Source organism: Balaenoptera musculus, chromosome 19 (assembly GCF_009873245.2).
Source record: "Balaenoptera musculus isolate JJ_BM4_2016_0621 chromosome 19, mBalMus1.pri.v3, whole genome shotgun sequence".
Classification (NCBI taxonomy): domain Eukaryota; kingdom Metazoa; phylum Chordata; class Mammalia; order Artiodactyla; family Balaenopteridae; genus Balaenoptera; species Balaenoptera musculus.
Window position 1 is genome coordinate 18737267 of NC_045803.1, and position 15027 is coordinate 18752293.

Below are 15027 nucleotides of genomic sequence, written 5' to 3' on the forward strand. Positions count from 1 at the left end.
TGTAAACGAAGACGACACGCGTACTATAAACTGTACTGTTAGGGGAAAGGCCTTACTTTGACATTCCGTCGACCTCAAAGCCTCAGAACTTATTTCCTACCACTCTATAGGTGGAGACCACGCTCTGAGACGTCAGGTGTCTAAGCAGGATGCGAGTTATTGCTTCTTCTATTCTGGTATACATTTCTACGTTAGACTAGGGGACAAAGAATATTACTGAAAGGCACTCTAAATTCAGAGAAAACTAGGTTCCTATCATTAAGGGAAGTCTAGACTTGGGACGACAGCGCCTCCGCCTGCCCCCACGCCCACCTCACCCCTGCCCTGGGCTGGGAACAGAAAGGCAGCAGGGCATCTGCCTGCTCCTCAGAGCTGGTTAACATTTGCACTACATTCTTGGTATCTAACATAAAGAAACCCACAATGAAATACAGTCATTATTCCAAAGTTTTTTTTTATTTCAAATTCATTGAAAGAAATAAAATTATATTTAAAAAAATAGAGTAATCTCACAAACTGAGGAAAGCCAGGAACAAAAAGAACAAGTACTTTTTCCTGAGAGGCAGATCTAACAGCTATAGGACGGACTTTCTTCCTTCCTAGCTTTTGTCAAACAAAATTTTTTCCTATTTCTAAGGCATCAAAAACACTCGAGTGTTTTAACTGGGTTGTTCAGGTACAAGGTTTCAAGCCCTCTAAGGGGGATTAAGAAACATCAAAAGCTGCTACGATTTCCTTTGTTGTAACACCAAACATTAAATTGTACATACTTCTACTTCTTTATGTAAATTTGAGAATTTCACACTCGTGACCTGAATTTCAAAGATCTGGTCACGTTTTATTAAAATTTTACTACTTCTTGGTAAGAACGTCCAAAGTATCTGAGCTCACATCCCAGTAACTAAAAGGGGCCGGACAGCAGGAAGAACTGTTGGATCGCACCACCTGCAGCCAAGACCTGTCAGAAAACACCCATCCCGGAAGACTCACATGCAGCTAGAAATTTATACTAAAGCCTAATTCCTAAACCACTAGACCTGCCAGCAAAGGCAGATCATATCCTAATGGTTCATATGTAACCTACAGGACAAAAGTTACAGAAGTCATATACAATTCCCAAACTTACCCATTCCCCGTACTTGGTTTCCCTCCATTTTATACTGATAAATCTATCCAACTAACAACGTTCATTCCCAAACACTTCAGTGAGATAGTCAAGACAACGGTTAACATTTCTGTTCTAAGCATGACTGCTGGTGCTAGTTTTGATTTGCATAGGTAAAAGGAAAGCTTGAATTTTTCCAAAAGGTACAATCTTATTTTCTTAGTTGAAATAATTGAGTACATACCTGATGATTTCCCTAAAGCTTCTTTTCCAAGATAGTTAAGTCAATTCATATAATTGGTAACAATAAATTCCATGGGGACAACCATTTCTGAAAGATATTGTTTAGTAAATAAGAGATTAAAAATGTCTGCAGCACCTCTTACAAGTGCTTAAAGATTCAAGTGACCTAACTGCATCTCCAATGAGGTGCTATTAAAGATTCAGTAGGATTCTGTGGGTATCTCCTAGTCATTTAAAACATCTATCAACCTACAAGTAGATCCATACTCCAACCACAGTAAACCGATGTTGGAGCCTAATAGGAAGCCCTATCCTGTCTCCTGGATCTGTAGGGAGTTAACAGTCCTGGGACAGTCGCTCTCATGGAACAATACAGCACTCTTGTCACATGCAGAAGGGACTCTTGGCCTTTAATAATGGCTTTGCTGAGTTGCAGGGCACTGTGATGTCTTCTTCCGCCCAGAAGGGCACAGACAGCACTCTTCCACCAACCCAAGGGTGCAACTGGAGTTACATCCTGGTTACACTGTCCCAGGTCCTAGTATGAAACAACAATGTGGCCCAAAATGACCATGTTCAAATAAGATACCTGGTAACTTTTTAATCTGATGTGACTCAGTCTCTTGTCACCAGCCTAGGTCACCCAAAAACAAAAACCAAAAAAAGAGAAAAACACAAATTTGAGCTAGAATTGTTCTTAAAAAAAAAAAAGTCAACAAGGACAATCAAAACTATCAACATTTATATAAGCCAGACCCTAGAGATTTCCATCTTCAGTGACTGCCACTTTTTAGTCTTAACAAAAATGTCAATATCCTGAGTTTTATCAGTATTTTCTTGCTAAAATAATTTATGGGACATAAATGCATACAAATGAATAAAAAGTGGTACAAAAGTCTGGAAGAACAGCCCACTAACTAGAAAATGTCGCAAAAACAATATAAAACGATGTGTTTAAGTGAAATAAATTAAGGTTAAACCTTACACTTTCAAGTTTTCTTAGACTATTATTTTGGGAAATGGCATGGAGTTGATGACGTATTTTTCTAATAATCAGTTGTTTAAGATCAAATACCAAGTGATCGTTCACAAGAAGTTTTTGCTTTTAAAAACCACGGCCCCACTGCAGTGTATTTGAACACAGGAGAAACTACCTGCTGAAATTAATATTCAAAATCCTAATCAGTAACCTGTGTGGCCATAAACTGTTAAGACGTTTTGTTTACTAACTTGGCTGTCCAAATGGTATGTTAAAAAAAAAAATGCTTACTTTACTAGCATCTGCAGAAACTAAAATTTTGGTACATAAGTTTCTCTAAACCACTGAGTTGTTTTTTTAATTTTAACAAAATAATGCCAATGCAATAACCCAAAGGTATCCCAAATGCTTTGCTTTTACTTTTAAAAAACCTATTTGCTTACTAAATGCTATTTATATTTTTAAGCCAGTTGGCTGCATACTGCCTTTAAAATGCAATGGGGTTTCTTTACTTAACCTGACATCACTATTCAAAAACTTGTACTTGCTGGGGAAAACGGTACTAATTATGCTAAAACAAGGTTTATGCTATACATAAAATCACTCCAAATTATAAAGTGATTGGTTTCTATAGCTCTAAGCATTTTTAATACATAATTTAGAAAAAAGTCACACATAGATGAACAGAGATGGCATTCAACTTTCTTTCATCCAATTAACCATATCCATTAAAACCAAGACCCTTCTGCATGACTTGCCAGTTCCCCATTCCTTTTGTCAACCTAGAAAAGAAACATTTCTTGGGAAGTCAGGATTTATTAAGAACATCAAGCTCCAGGGCATTTTTTTCTTTTTACCATATACCTTTAAAAATGTTTTTTATCCCCACAAAAATCCTTATCATTTAAAACCAGATATTCAAATTATATGGCTAACATCTTTAGCTAATCAACTGTTCAGTGCTGATCCTAGAAAACAACCTTCAATGGATCTTTGAATAATGGAGATTCAGCCGCTGATACGAGTAGTGTAGGTAGTCACACCTTTAACGTTCAAGCCACAAGTTGTGACGTTTGAAAGGGGTGAGGTCTACTGTCCTGCATTATCAGAACTTGTCGTATTTTCAGTGCTACTGGGTTGCACATTATCTGCGAGGTTGTGTGCATGCTCAAGAAATAAATCTTTCAGTACACTTAATTCCTTAGTCAGCAATTTAATTTTTGCTTCCAACCGTTCATTCTCTTCCTTGAGCTGATTCACTCTCTGCAGCGTATCCTGCGCTTTCTGCTTGCTTTTCAACCGGCTCTTTTTCACCGCCATGTTGTTCCTCTCTCTGCGCTGACGATACTCGTCACTGTTGCGATCCATGGGCAAACTCTTTTTGCTCTGCTTGCTTGGAGGCAAAGCTTTGCCTCCGCCCCCAGGGCCGGCGGGCACCAGCTGAGGAACCTGCTGTAAGCCGCTGGCATGAGCCTGAGTATGAATGACACTTATTCCATTCACGCCCGGGGTACTGTTCTGCTGTGATACCTTGCTCATTTGGGCACGCTCCCTTGTCAACACAGAACAAGTAGAAATGAGGACAAGGTGATCAATGGTTTGATCTGCCAAGAAATCTTCACATGTACCTAGTTAAAAAATAAATTGCATTAAATATTTGAAATGACAAGATCAAGTAAGATTAAACTTGCATGTACCTAATAGCAGGCCAGTATTAATTGATTATGCTGAGAAAAGTCTATGACAACTGCCAACTGCTCCAATGTTTCAGAAGTTTAAGTCATGTAATTTAGAGAGGTAAGTTAATACAGACGCACCACACGGCCAAATTCAACCCACCTGAACCCCTGAGGGTACTGCCCATCTGTGCTTGTTATCAAAAATGGGAGGAAAAACAAAAGAATACCACTAATTAGGTAGCACATATGAACCAATAGCACTTGGCAATCTGCAAGAGAGAAATGTGAGATGTTTGGTTTAAACACAATGAGTTCAATTATGATAGGAGAGACACCTGCAATAAAAGAGGGAAAAAGTTTCAATTGTTGGCTCAAGTCAAAATAGAAGCCTGGAGCAGAGCGCCCAGCCCAGTCTCCAGAGCTCATCAGGACGCACTGCACTACGATCTCTGCATGGTACTTACTCTAATAAGCAGAGACTGAGTCATCAAGGACTTGACTTTTCTCCCGGAGCGTAAGAATCTTTACAGGATATTTTGAAAAGGTGTTTTTTGCTTGTTTTTATTTCTTTTAATGACCTCAAATGAGAGTAGTTTACAGAGATTTTTTTAAGTTAGTTTCTTGGATCACAGATTGAGGAGCTCTGAGATACCCAATTTGCTTCCCCATCCCATCATGCTTCTAACAGTATTTTTTTAATTCTCGACATAATTAGTAAACACATCTAAACACAGTCAGCCTAAAACCACAAGGAAAGAAACAAAAGCCCTGATGATGCATCCAAGGAGGTGCAAGCACTGGGACTCAGGCTGGACCAAGAGCCAGAGCAGCTGCAGCGCCTGCACCCACTTGACACTGCTCAAGGAGCGCAGAGGAAACGCCAATTCTGAAATATTACGGCAGTGCTGCCCGTAGAAATGAAGTCCCAGTTTCAGAACCACTCATATTTGCATTACTATGAACTCAACCAGTTCGCTACAACTACCTCAAGATGTGTCAAAAGCAGACTATCCTATCATCATGAGGCCACTTGAAGACAAACTGACTAAAGCTGAGTGAACCGTGCCCACCAAGAAGTCACAGCACTCTTGGAAACTGAGAAAGCAGTGTTAGGAACCATAAAACTACCCCGTTCTCTTTTCACAAAACTGCTAAAACTGCATCAGTGGGAAAAAACCTGCAGCCAGAATTATCAACTGCCTCAAATGAGTACACCTTACAGTTCTCAAGAAAAGCTCAGTTAGTAAACACCAGCAGCTTCACCCAAACCTTTAGCCAGGCATGTCTGTATAAACACCATTTACTGGTCTGCTTTTTAAAAATCTTTGCTTTTAAAAAGGCCATATATCATTACTTTCCATTGTTTTTCAAGCCACACAGGCAGCCCTGAGCTAGCCGGTCATCTGTTCTCACTTCAGTGCTAAGGAAAACACCAAAAGCTTCCTTCCAAACCATGATGGATATCTACTCCAAGTCTATCTTCAGTAATGGATATTTCACGTTTCCCTTGATAATTTATCATGTTGCCTATTTTTTCTTCCAGTTAAAAAGTGGCAGTTCAGTATAATTTGAGCTACACTTACCACTAATAGTGTTAAAGGCCATCTATACCATTGCTTATCTATTTGGTATGAAAAGTGTTTACTCAATTTTTATGAACTTGTTTGATTTAACATGTCTCCTGGGACTGTCTCAACAATCATGATTATGTTCATCTTATTTATCTTTTTTATTTTTTATATGTCAATTAGGTTTTTAGTCTTTAAAGCTACTCTCTAATAAACTCAGAGATAACAATGATCCAAAGAAGTACAAACCAGGAACCAAGTCAGTTCTTGTCTTGGCTCTGACTTCCCCCACTTCACTCTGGACATACCCCTTCCCTCTGTGAGCCTCGATTTCCCCATCTGCAAATGAGGAACGTAAAGTGGTAAAATGCCTTCTGACTTTGACAATATACCACGAACTTCAGTCACCAAAAACTCTTATTACAGCCTCCAAATTTAGTGATGTTCATGCCCATTTTTGTTCTCAAAGATACCGGAACAGGGAAGGGCTCTTTTACCTCAGTCTGACTCAAGGTACTAGGCTGAACACAGTAGGTAAGGTTTTGAAAATGAGTCCTTTGGCTTGTAAAACAAAGAGTAATCATCAAACTGGTAAAAATGTAAGAAAAGGCAACTTGGAGATAATAAAAAGAACTCCAATTTTTTTTGTTTTTTAAGTTCTCCAACCGAAGACAAGCCAAGAAAGTAGCTCTTAAAGTGAAGAGCTATCCACTAAGGAAAGGGGGTCAAAGAGCTAAGTGGTCTAAGACTAAACTCCAAACATATTATCAATTTTGTTTTTTACACTGAGCAAAACAGCTGCCTCTACAAGTGACATATTTTACAGTTTACACAGTTATCTGCGCTTTTGTTTCTTCCACAAACATTTATTGAGCACCTACAATGCACAAAAAGAAAATAAGTTTATTTCAAATCTGGATATTCAACCCTAAGTGAAAGTCTGGCTCCTATGTGGACAAATACTATTCCAAAGTTCAGTCTCCAGGAAGCAGAGTGGCACCTTGTTTCCTTGCTGTGAATCATTCAAGCAGGAAGCAGGAGAAAACCTGAAAAGCAGTGGTTCTCAAAGTGTGGTCCCTGAACCGGCAGCAGCAGCATCACCTTGCTAGAAATGCAAGTTCTCGGGCTGCCCCAGACCTGGGAATCAGGAGCTGTAGGAACAGGGCTGGGCGATCTTGTTTTAACAGGCCCTCCAAGTGATTCTGATGACACTGAAGTTTGAGAGCCACTGTTACAAATCAACCATGGACCTTAAGAAAGATGGACTGAGTGGGTAACATTTTTTAAATTCAAGTTCCTTAATTCAAGTAATGTTCATTCAAATCAGTGACACAGTGACAACTCAAAACGTTAGAATGAGTAAAACAAAATCAAAATTTTCTCAAGTTTCACTTGGGAAAATAAACCTCTCAAGGATTTTCCTAACCCTCTTGTCATTTTCTTCACATGTGTACAACCAGATATTCCTCCCCTGCCCCACCAAATAAATTTTTAACTCCAATTTCCTCAACGAAGGTCTACACTCCAAAATATTCTGATGTTTGTCCCTTATTCCAAATCTGTTCAAATCACTGGTATCTGACAATTCTACCCACCCCCACCCCCCCAAAACACCGCACCTCTAGTATCCGTCTCCATCCCAATGCCACAGAGTTACCTCAGGCTGACATCATCTCTCAGGGGCACAGCCTCCTCTGCTTTAGCAGTGTTCCCTCCAACCACTGTCTCCAAAGCAATCTAACACTCAAACCGGAGTGTGTCACGCCGGCTCACTTAAAAGTCTTCTGTGGCTCCAGCATACAGATCAATCCAAGGTGTTAACCCTCTCTCCAGCCCCTGCTCCCTTTCACATCACACCTCAATACTGAACCACTATCTGTCCCCTAAATGGTCTGCACGTTCTCTTTTCTTTGTGCTTCTGTCCAATTTGTTCCCCCAGTTTCTTGGTCAATGCCAGCTCGATAGTGTGCCTCCCTGTAGACTAAGCTAGAGACAGGACTCTGTCTTTATCACCATATGCCCAGCATCTAGCGGTGGTGCTCAAGAAATACTTGTTGAATACAGCCTCAAAAGGCTAAGAGAAAACATTTAGTTTTACAAATGTCTTACATAAAAATGAGATTCTCTAGCATTAAAATCTCTTATAACAACCATAATTAAATCAAGACTGTTACTAAGATATTATGGTCTTACCACCTAAAGTTCTTGGTCTTTCTTAATGGTATACAGGAAAATAAAAACATTTGCTACTTCTAGCCCCCAGCCTATACAGTGAACATCATTCTTGTCTGGTCTTTGCTTCGTATCAGTTGAGAACCTTTATTTTCCACTTTGCCCAGTTATGTTTTCCATAACCTCAAGTTCTTAGACATATGTTGCCAGGGTCTGACAACTCTGTACTACAAGTGAAGTGAAGGTAAGCAAAGTTAACAAACACCCAAATGAGCAGGATTTCTATTTATTTGCCACTGCTGGGTTCATGACCCAAAGCAGGGGTCCATGAAGGAGGGTACATCCCTTCAGGGAGTACACAGGTGGTCCACTGGAGTATGAGAAGAAAATGCATGTTCTTTTGTTTTTTCATGTCATCTTTTTACTCTACTTTTAGTGCCATTAACAACACACACAAACTAATACACACACACTGTTTATAAATATACATCTATTAGGGAGTCATGCTCAATTCTTTTTTCTCTTCTTTTTTTTCCTTTTTTAACTGATAGGTCTGGAAAGCCAAAAAGACAGGCGACCAATGTACCTACCAGTATAAGAGCCAATGGAAGCACCCCCTCCCAAGAATACACAATAAACCTGGAGTTGTGGCTACCTGCGTTTACCATTTCTGTGATCAGGTGAGGCAATCTTAGGCCATAAGACCAAATTCAGCCCCATGAGGTCCTATTTATCTTTACCTAGGACTCACGAGGTGCTGTTTAAATCCCAAGGGATGAAACCACCTGTCCAAGATCAGACAACCTTGCTGACAGTCATGATGTGACCCTGAGAATTTAGAAGATATTCTGGGAGAAAAAAAATTAAGTTTTGCTTCCACCTATGTTTTTCAGGGAGGTATTAAAATGACTGAATCTGCCAAGTGTGCCCACCAGAAGCAGGACTCGAACTGAAAAATTCTTCAGCTCACTAGCATCCTGTAATTATTTAGCCTTGTTTACACTAAGTTTTTCCAAAACAGTGAATCAACTTTAATAGCTTATCCCAAATACTACTCAAGTAGTAACAGCTGACCAGATTTTAACTTTTAACTGTCAAGGGCTTGTAGATGCAGAATTTCTTAGTAAAGCAAACCTTTATACTATTTTATTTCAAAAGTTTCTTTGAGCGTCCCACAGCCTAGCCTATCTGAATTAAAGGACAATCTCTTCCAATAAGAATACAACTGAGTGAGTGTACACTGGGAAGAGAGAACTACCAATTTTTGTGTAACCCACCAAGGTTAAAACCATTCTGAAACGGACACATTTTAAGACGCCAGATGACAGCACAAACTTCAGACCAGAGGAAAGCCCAGCAATTAAACCTTCTGAAGAATAAAAACACACGAGCTTACTTGGAAGAACAGATTCTCCTTCCCCTCAAACATGCATTTCCATCCTCTCCATCTAGACACTTCTACTGGCAATTTTCCTTACTGTGTTCCCTCCAAGCATGCTAACGAAGCACTTCATTTTTTGCCCTTCTCTGTTCTAGTCAACTCGTGGTTGCTGCACGTTCATCCAACCTGTGTTCAACAGTCACCTGAAGGATATTCAAAGTACAGCTCCATAAGGAAGCACAATATTATTTGTGTAAAGTCACATATTTAAAAATCGACCGCCTTCCCTGACTACTTCTCGACTAACTTCTAAAAAGGATTCTCGATTACCCGACACCGAGCAGTTTCGCAGGCGCAGGAAATACCCCAGGTGGCACTGAAGTAAGATACCGTCCACCTTCTGCTATTCTGGGAACACCCTTTATCCCCAGGGGCCAATACGAGCCTGGCTAGTCACACTGCACGTTGCATAAACAGAGGGCCGGGTTCTGGAGGGGGCACAGCCCGGCTCGCATCCCGTCCCGGGCCGGCAGCAGGGGCGCTGGGGGAGCGCGGGGGTCTGCGGGTGGCGCCGCGGCGCTGGGCCGGGGCCAAGGATGAGATCAGCGGCCCCGCCGGGTGTTGCCGGCAGGTTGCATCAGACGCCGCGCGGGGCCGCCGCCCGCGCCGCGGGCCGCGCGGGGCCTTCCCGGCAAGCCGGCCGCCCAGGGACGGGCCGGGTCTCCTCGGGCCGGAGCCGCGCCCACGCGAGCGGCCGGCGGCGCCGCGGCCTCCTCCTCCTCCCTCAGCCCGCCCGCGGCCTCCTTACCTGCGCCTCCAGCCCGCCCGCCCCCAAGCGGCCTCCACTCCCAGCGGCCCCGCACGGCGCGGCCCGACCCAGGCCTCCCGGCCCGCGAGTCGGCGAGGAGCAGCGACGGTTACGAAACCGGCAGCCTCCGCCCGTTCCGCAGCCGCCGCCAGCGCCACCGGCGTCCCCTCCTCGCCGCGGCCGCGCGCGCGGTCGCGACCGCCGCCGCCATAACCAATGGGAGCGCCGGCTTGCGGGGGACGCGCCCTCCCTCCGCGACGGACAGCGCCTCCAGCCAATCGCGGGCGGCCTGGCCGCGGGAGGCGGGCACGTGGCGGAGGCGTTGCCCACTGCGCGGTGGGGCGGGCGGGGGCGGTGGGAGCGACCGAGCGGGGTTCCCCGGCCTAGCGCGCGGGGCGGCACCCCTACGGTATGCGACCCGCTGCGAGAAAGGTTCTGTGAAAGTTGGAGGCATTGGAGAACCGTAGCCTCGTGAAGGCAACACCTGTCTTTGGAAAGCACAATTTGCTGAGGTGATGTTTTGAACCATCGATTTCTGTTTTGGTTTCACCACGTCCTCGGGGAGCCCCGCCTCGGAGTCGCTCCCGGGGACATTTTCCCGTAACGGCCCACCAGACTCGCCTCCCGGGACGCTGGGTGCCCGACGGTCGCCTCACCGCCGACGGCCCGCGCCCCTCGGAGGGAGCCTGGAGAGAAGTCCTGGACCTCACGACACTGAAGGCAGCTGCAAACTTGTTGAAAGACGAAGGGTGCAAAATTTTCCCAATTTAGGATTAGTGTTGATGGCACTGGTGCAGACTCTGGTTACGGGGAAATGAATTTCCACGATCAATTCCCTTGTACTGTCCTCCAGGTGAACAGATTGAGAGACGTGAACTCAAAAAAATGGATGGCAAACCAGCCTTATTTATCTAAGACGATTCGCAGGAGGATCTGAAAGCGTATTACAACCGGGAAGCAGCGCGCTGGGTGGAGGCAGACAGGTTTGATTGCTTCCTTTTTAGCAATTCTTATCGTCTAAAAACTGGAGTCTTTGAAAGAGGAAACGTTTCTTCATCACCCAGGCCATGGCACCACCTCTCCGCATAAGACGGTTTCGAGGAATCAGTAAAGAGGTGATAAAACATTTGCGAAAAAAATAAAGATATAAAAATTAAGAGGGCTGCAACTAAAAGTGAACACTGATAACCACAGAAGCAGACTTGGTAGAATGACACAATATCAAAACCAGTACGTTTGGGCTTCCCTGGTGGTGCAGTGGTTGAGAATCCGCCTGCCAATGCAGGGGACACGGGTTCGAGCCTTGGTCCGGGAAGATCCCACATGCCGTGGAGCAACTGGGCCCGTGAGCCACAACTACTGAGCCTGCGCATCTGGAGCCTATGCTCCGCAACAAGAGAGGCCGTGATAGTGAGAGGCCCCCGCACCGCGATGAAGAGTGGCCCCCGCTTGCTGCAACTAGAGAAAGCCCTCACACAGAAACGAAGACCCAACACAGCCAAAAATAAATTAATTAATTAATTTAAAAAAAAAAACAACCAGTACGTTTCTTTCACTTTGGCCCTTAGTGTTCTGAGTTGAAATTTCTTTGATCAAGATTTTAGCACTATTAAAACTGGATTCGATTTTGTGGCTCACAAAATTATAATTTTACCCTCACCATGTCCTAATCACTTTAAAAATTGTATAGAAAAAAACCCCCCAAAAAACCGTGTAGATATGTTCATTTATCCCCTGGTTTGCTAACCACTCTGCCAAGCTGCTCCAGCATTCTCTGTGTCTGTCTGGGCAGGCCTTCTTCCACACTCAGCGGATTAGTCAATGCCAAGGAGACTAGAGTATTTATTTCGTCTTCAGCTGGTAGCTGGTAATTCTGTCTTCTCAGTTTACAAATATTTATTTGGTGCCAACTATGTGCTAAGCTGTGGGGAATCAGCAACAAACAACACAAGCAGTCCCTGTCCACATGGAGCTTACACTTTGAGGCAGGGAGACAGACATTCAGTAACAATTTTCTAATTACCATTTTCACAGCTCTTACAAGAAGGAAGTACAAGGTGCTGCGAGAAATTATAAGAAGGGAGTCAAACCTGGTCTGTGGGTTCCGGAAACACTGTAAGATGAGCAAGATTTGCCTAGGTGGCGCAGATGAAACGGATGTGCCTTCAAGTCAGAGGGACTGTCTTATCTAAAGGTCTTGAGATGGGAGAAACACCTTTCTTTGGCTGAAGCACAGTGCCCCGGAGGAGACTGATGAGATGGACAGGGCCTTGTGGCCTGAGAAGGGTTCTGATTCTTACCCTAAGAGAGATGGGAATCCTCTGAAAGACTTACTCTCACCATAAGGAAATGAGGAGAGCCTGGTGGAGCTGTCTCTAGTTTGAGGAGATCCACCATGTTGTTTCTTGCAAGTCACAGGGACCCAAGCCACTATAATCAAAGAAAAATTTCCTGCATGGATCTCTGCCTCACTGATACCTGATGCGTAGTCTGCAAATCCAAAGAATTTGTAAAGAAGTAGTACATTAAAATCCCCTCCAAAGGACTTGAGAAGTAGGATCTCCTGCTAATTGAATAGGCTAGTTACCTGAGAGCTACTACAGTTAACTACTTAGTTACCTAACAGGTATGGACTCTAGTGTCAGGCTGTTCTGTTCACAGCTTCACCTCTTACTGGTGTGTGACCTCGGGCAAATTACTTAACCTCTCTTGTCATCTGCAAATGGGGAGAACAGTGTCTATCCAATAGAATGGTTGTGAGGATTAAGGAGTTGATAAAAGTTAGGGCCCTAGAACACTGCCTTACTGATACATGGTAGGAGCTCAAAAGTATTAGCTGGGCTTCCCTGCTGGCGCAGTGGTTGAGAATCTGCCTGCTAATGCAGGGGACACGGGTTCGAGCCCTGGTCTGGGAAGATCCCACATGCCGCGGAGCAGCTGGGCCCGTGAGCCACAACTACTGAGCCTGCGCGTCTGGAGCCTGTGCCCCGCAACGGGAGGGGCCGCGATAGTGAAAGGCCCGCGCACCGCGATGAAGAGCGGTCCCCGCACCGCGATGAAGAGTGGCCCCCACTTGCCGCAACTAGAGAAAGCCCTCGCACGAACCGAAGACCCAGCATAGCCAAAAATAAATAAAAATAAATAAAAATAAAAAAAGTAGCTATAAAAAAAAATTAAAAAAAAAAAAAAAAGTATTAGCTGTTATTACCATGATGCTCATACATGAATTATAAACAAATTATATCCATAGAATTGTAATAGACTAAAATACACTTCAAAACAAAGTCGTGCTGCGCTTAATATTGCTTTGATGATTCAGGCACTGAAATATTCACAATATTGAAGGTGATGTTGACTCGTTAGGGTATCTCAAAAGGCGTTTTTTAGAATAATTCCCTTAGTTACCACATCTTATCATTTCATTTCTTTCCACAGAGTGGAGAAAAAGTTTAGTAATTTGAAATCTCTTACTGTTTGAAAGCCAGATCAATAGATGTTTACTATGCATACTTAAGTATTTATCTTAAATGTGTCTTAAGTACTTAGGATAATACTTAAGTATCATAAATGTGTATTTGGAAAATTTCTGAAAAATTAATATACCAAATTTACCACCTTTGACAGATCTGAACTAAAGCTATATAGCATTTTGAGAGTTGAGATAATGTCTGTCACAGGTTTGAGTCTCAGTAAATACGTTTTCTGGTATATTAGCAATAACAGGGCAGTGATTGGCCATCATTCTGCATTGGTTAGGGCTGTTTGTTTTTTTTTTATAGTCCACTGGCCAATTTGCTGGTACAAGCTGGCCTATTTATCTGTAGTCTCTTTTTTTTTTTAAAGGGAACGCTATTTATTTATTTATTTTTGGCTGTGTCGGGTCTTCGTTTCTGTGCGAGGGCTTTCTTTAGTTGTGGCGAGCGGGGGCCACTCTTCATCGCGGTGCACGGGCCTCTCACTATCGCGGCCTCTCACTATCGCGGCCTCTCTTGTTGCAGAGCACAGGCTCCAGACGCGCAGGCTCAGTAGTTGTGGCTCACGGGCCTAGTTGCTCCGCGGCATGTGGGATCTTCCCAGACCAGGGTTCGAACCTGTGTCCCCTGCATTGGCAGGCAGATTCTCAACCACTGCGCCACCAGGGAAGCCCCAGGGCTGTTTTGATAGGAAGTAACTGAAAACCATCCCCGAGTAGGCTTAGCATAAAGAAGGATTTGGTCAAAGATTTTAGGGCATTATTCTTTCTTCACACGGCCACTAACAGCCTCAATGTTCAAAGCTTTGGTCACTAAAGAAAGGCCCACTCACCTTTTAAGTTCCTGTTACAAAAGTCCTAGGCAAGGACTCTGGGGTTGGTCCAGCTGGATCAAGTGCTCTTCCCTGGAATGATCAAATGGCCAGGACCAGGTCACGATGTACTAACATGGCAGCTATGGATGGGATGGCAGAGGCACTTTCCAGAGGAAAAGGGAGTGCTGAGCAGATGAATCCATCAATATCCACTTCAAACACCAGCTCACACCGTGGTCACTCTGACGGAGCCTTAATCACTCTGGTTGTCTGATCTGTTCTTTCCTGTATCATATGATTCTCCATCCTTGAGGGCAAAATTTAAACCTCCAATTTTACCTTTGGAAGCACTATTTGGAATCATAACAGCTAAGATGCTAAACGGTTGTCTTAGGACATCCCCAAATTTCATAAGCAGGTCCTATGCGTGAAAGAGAAAATTCTGACATAGTTTAAACTTGAACGGGTGGCAAATAGGGTGAATGTCCATTATAAAGCACTTTTCCACGTGTCGGATTTCATTATTTTGTGAGACATGTCACCTGTACATTTAAGGGTAGTACATGTCATCTGTGCACACAAGGATCGGTGTGTACTGTGGTGTGTAGCTTGTGAGCACATGAAGCTAGGTACAGACTGTCTGCACACATGAGGAGAGCTGCATGCATCTGTGCTCATAAGAGTGGCATGACATCTGTACATATCAGGAGAGGTAATCCGTATCATGTTGTGGGCCTAGGAGGGTCTTATTCTTATATCATCACCCCACTGAATAAGCAATGATTACCTGTTACATATTGATTGT

At 43.6% G+C, this 15027-nt stretch overlaps 1 protein-coding gene across 3 annotated transcripts; it reads right to left on the reverse strand.

Moving 5' to 3' along the window:
* Positions 1–437: 437 nt before the first annotated feature.
* Positions 438–10072, reverse strand: CEBPG (CCAAT enhancer binding protein gamma). 3 transcript variants are annotated; one of them, XM_036833658.1, is made up of 2 exons: positions 9936–10072; positions 438–3955 (listed from the first exon to the last, which is right to left on the reverse strand). In XM_036833658.1, the coding sequence occupies exon 2, from the start codon at positions 3864–3866 to the stop codon at positions 3417–3419; it is 450 nt and encodes a 149-aa protein (XP_036689553.1). In that variant the 5' UTR covers positions 3867–3955; positions 9936–10072; the 3' UTR covers positions 438–3416. The 3 variants fall into 3 exon arrangements, 2 of the variants coding, with proteins under 2 accessions (XP_036689553.1, XP_036689554.1); XM_036833659.1 differs by lacking the exon at positions 9936–10072 and adding an exon at positions 9143–9809; XR_005017461.1 differs by lacking the exon at positions 438–3955 and adding an exon at positions 4177–4275 and having other exon boundaries at positions 9936–10040.
* Positions 10073–15027: the final 4955 nt, after the last annotated feature.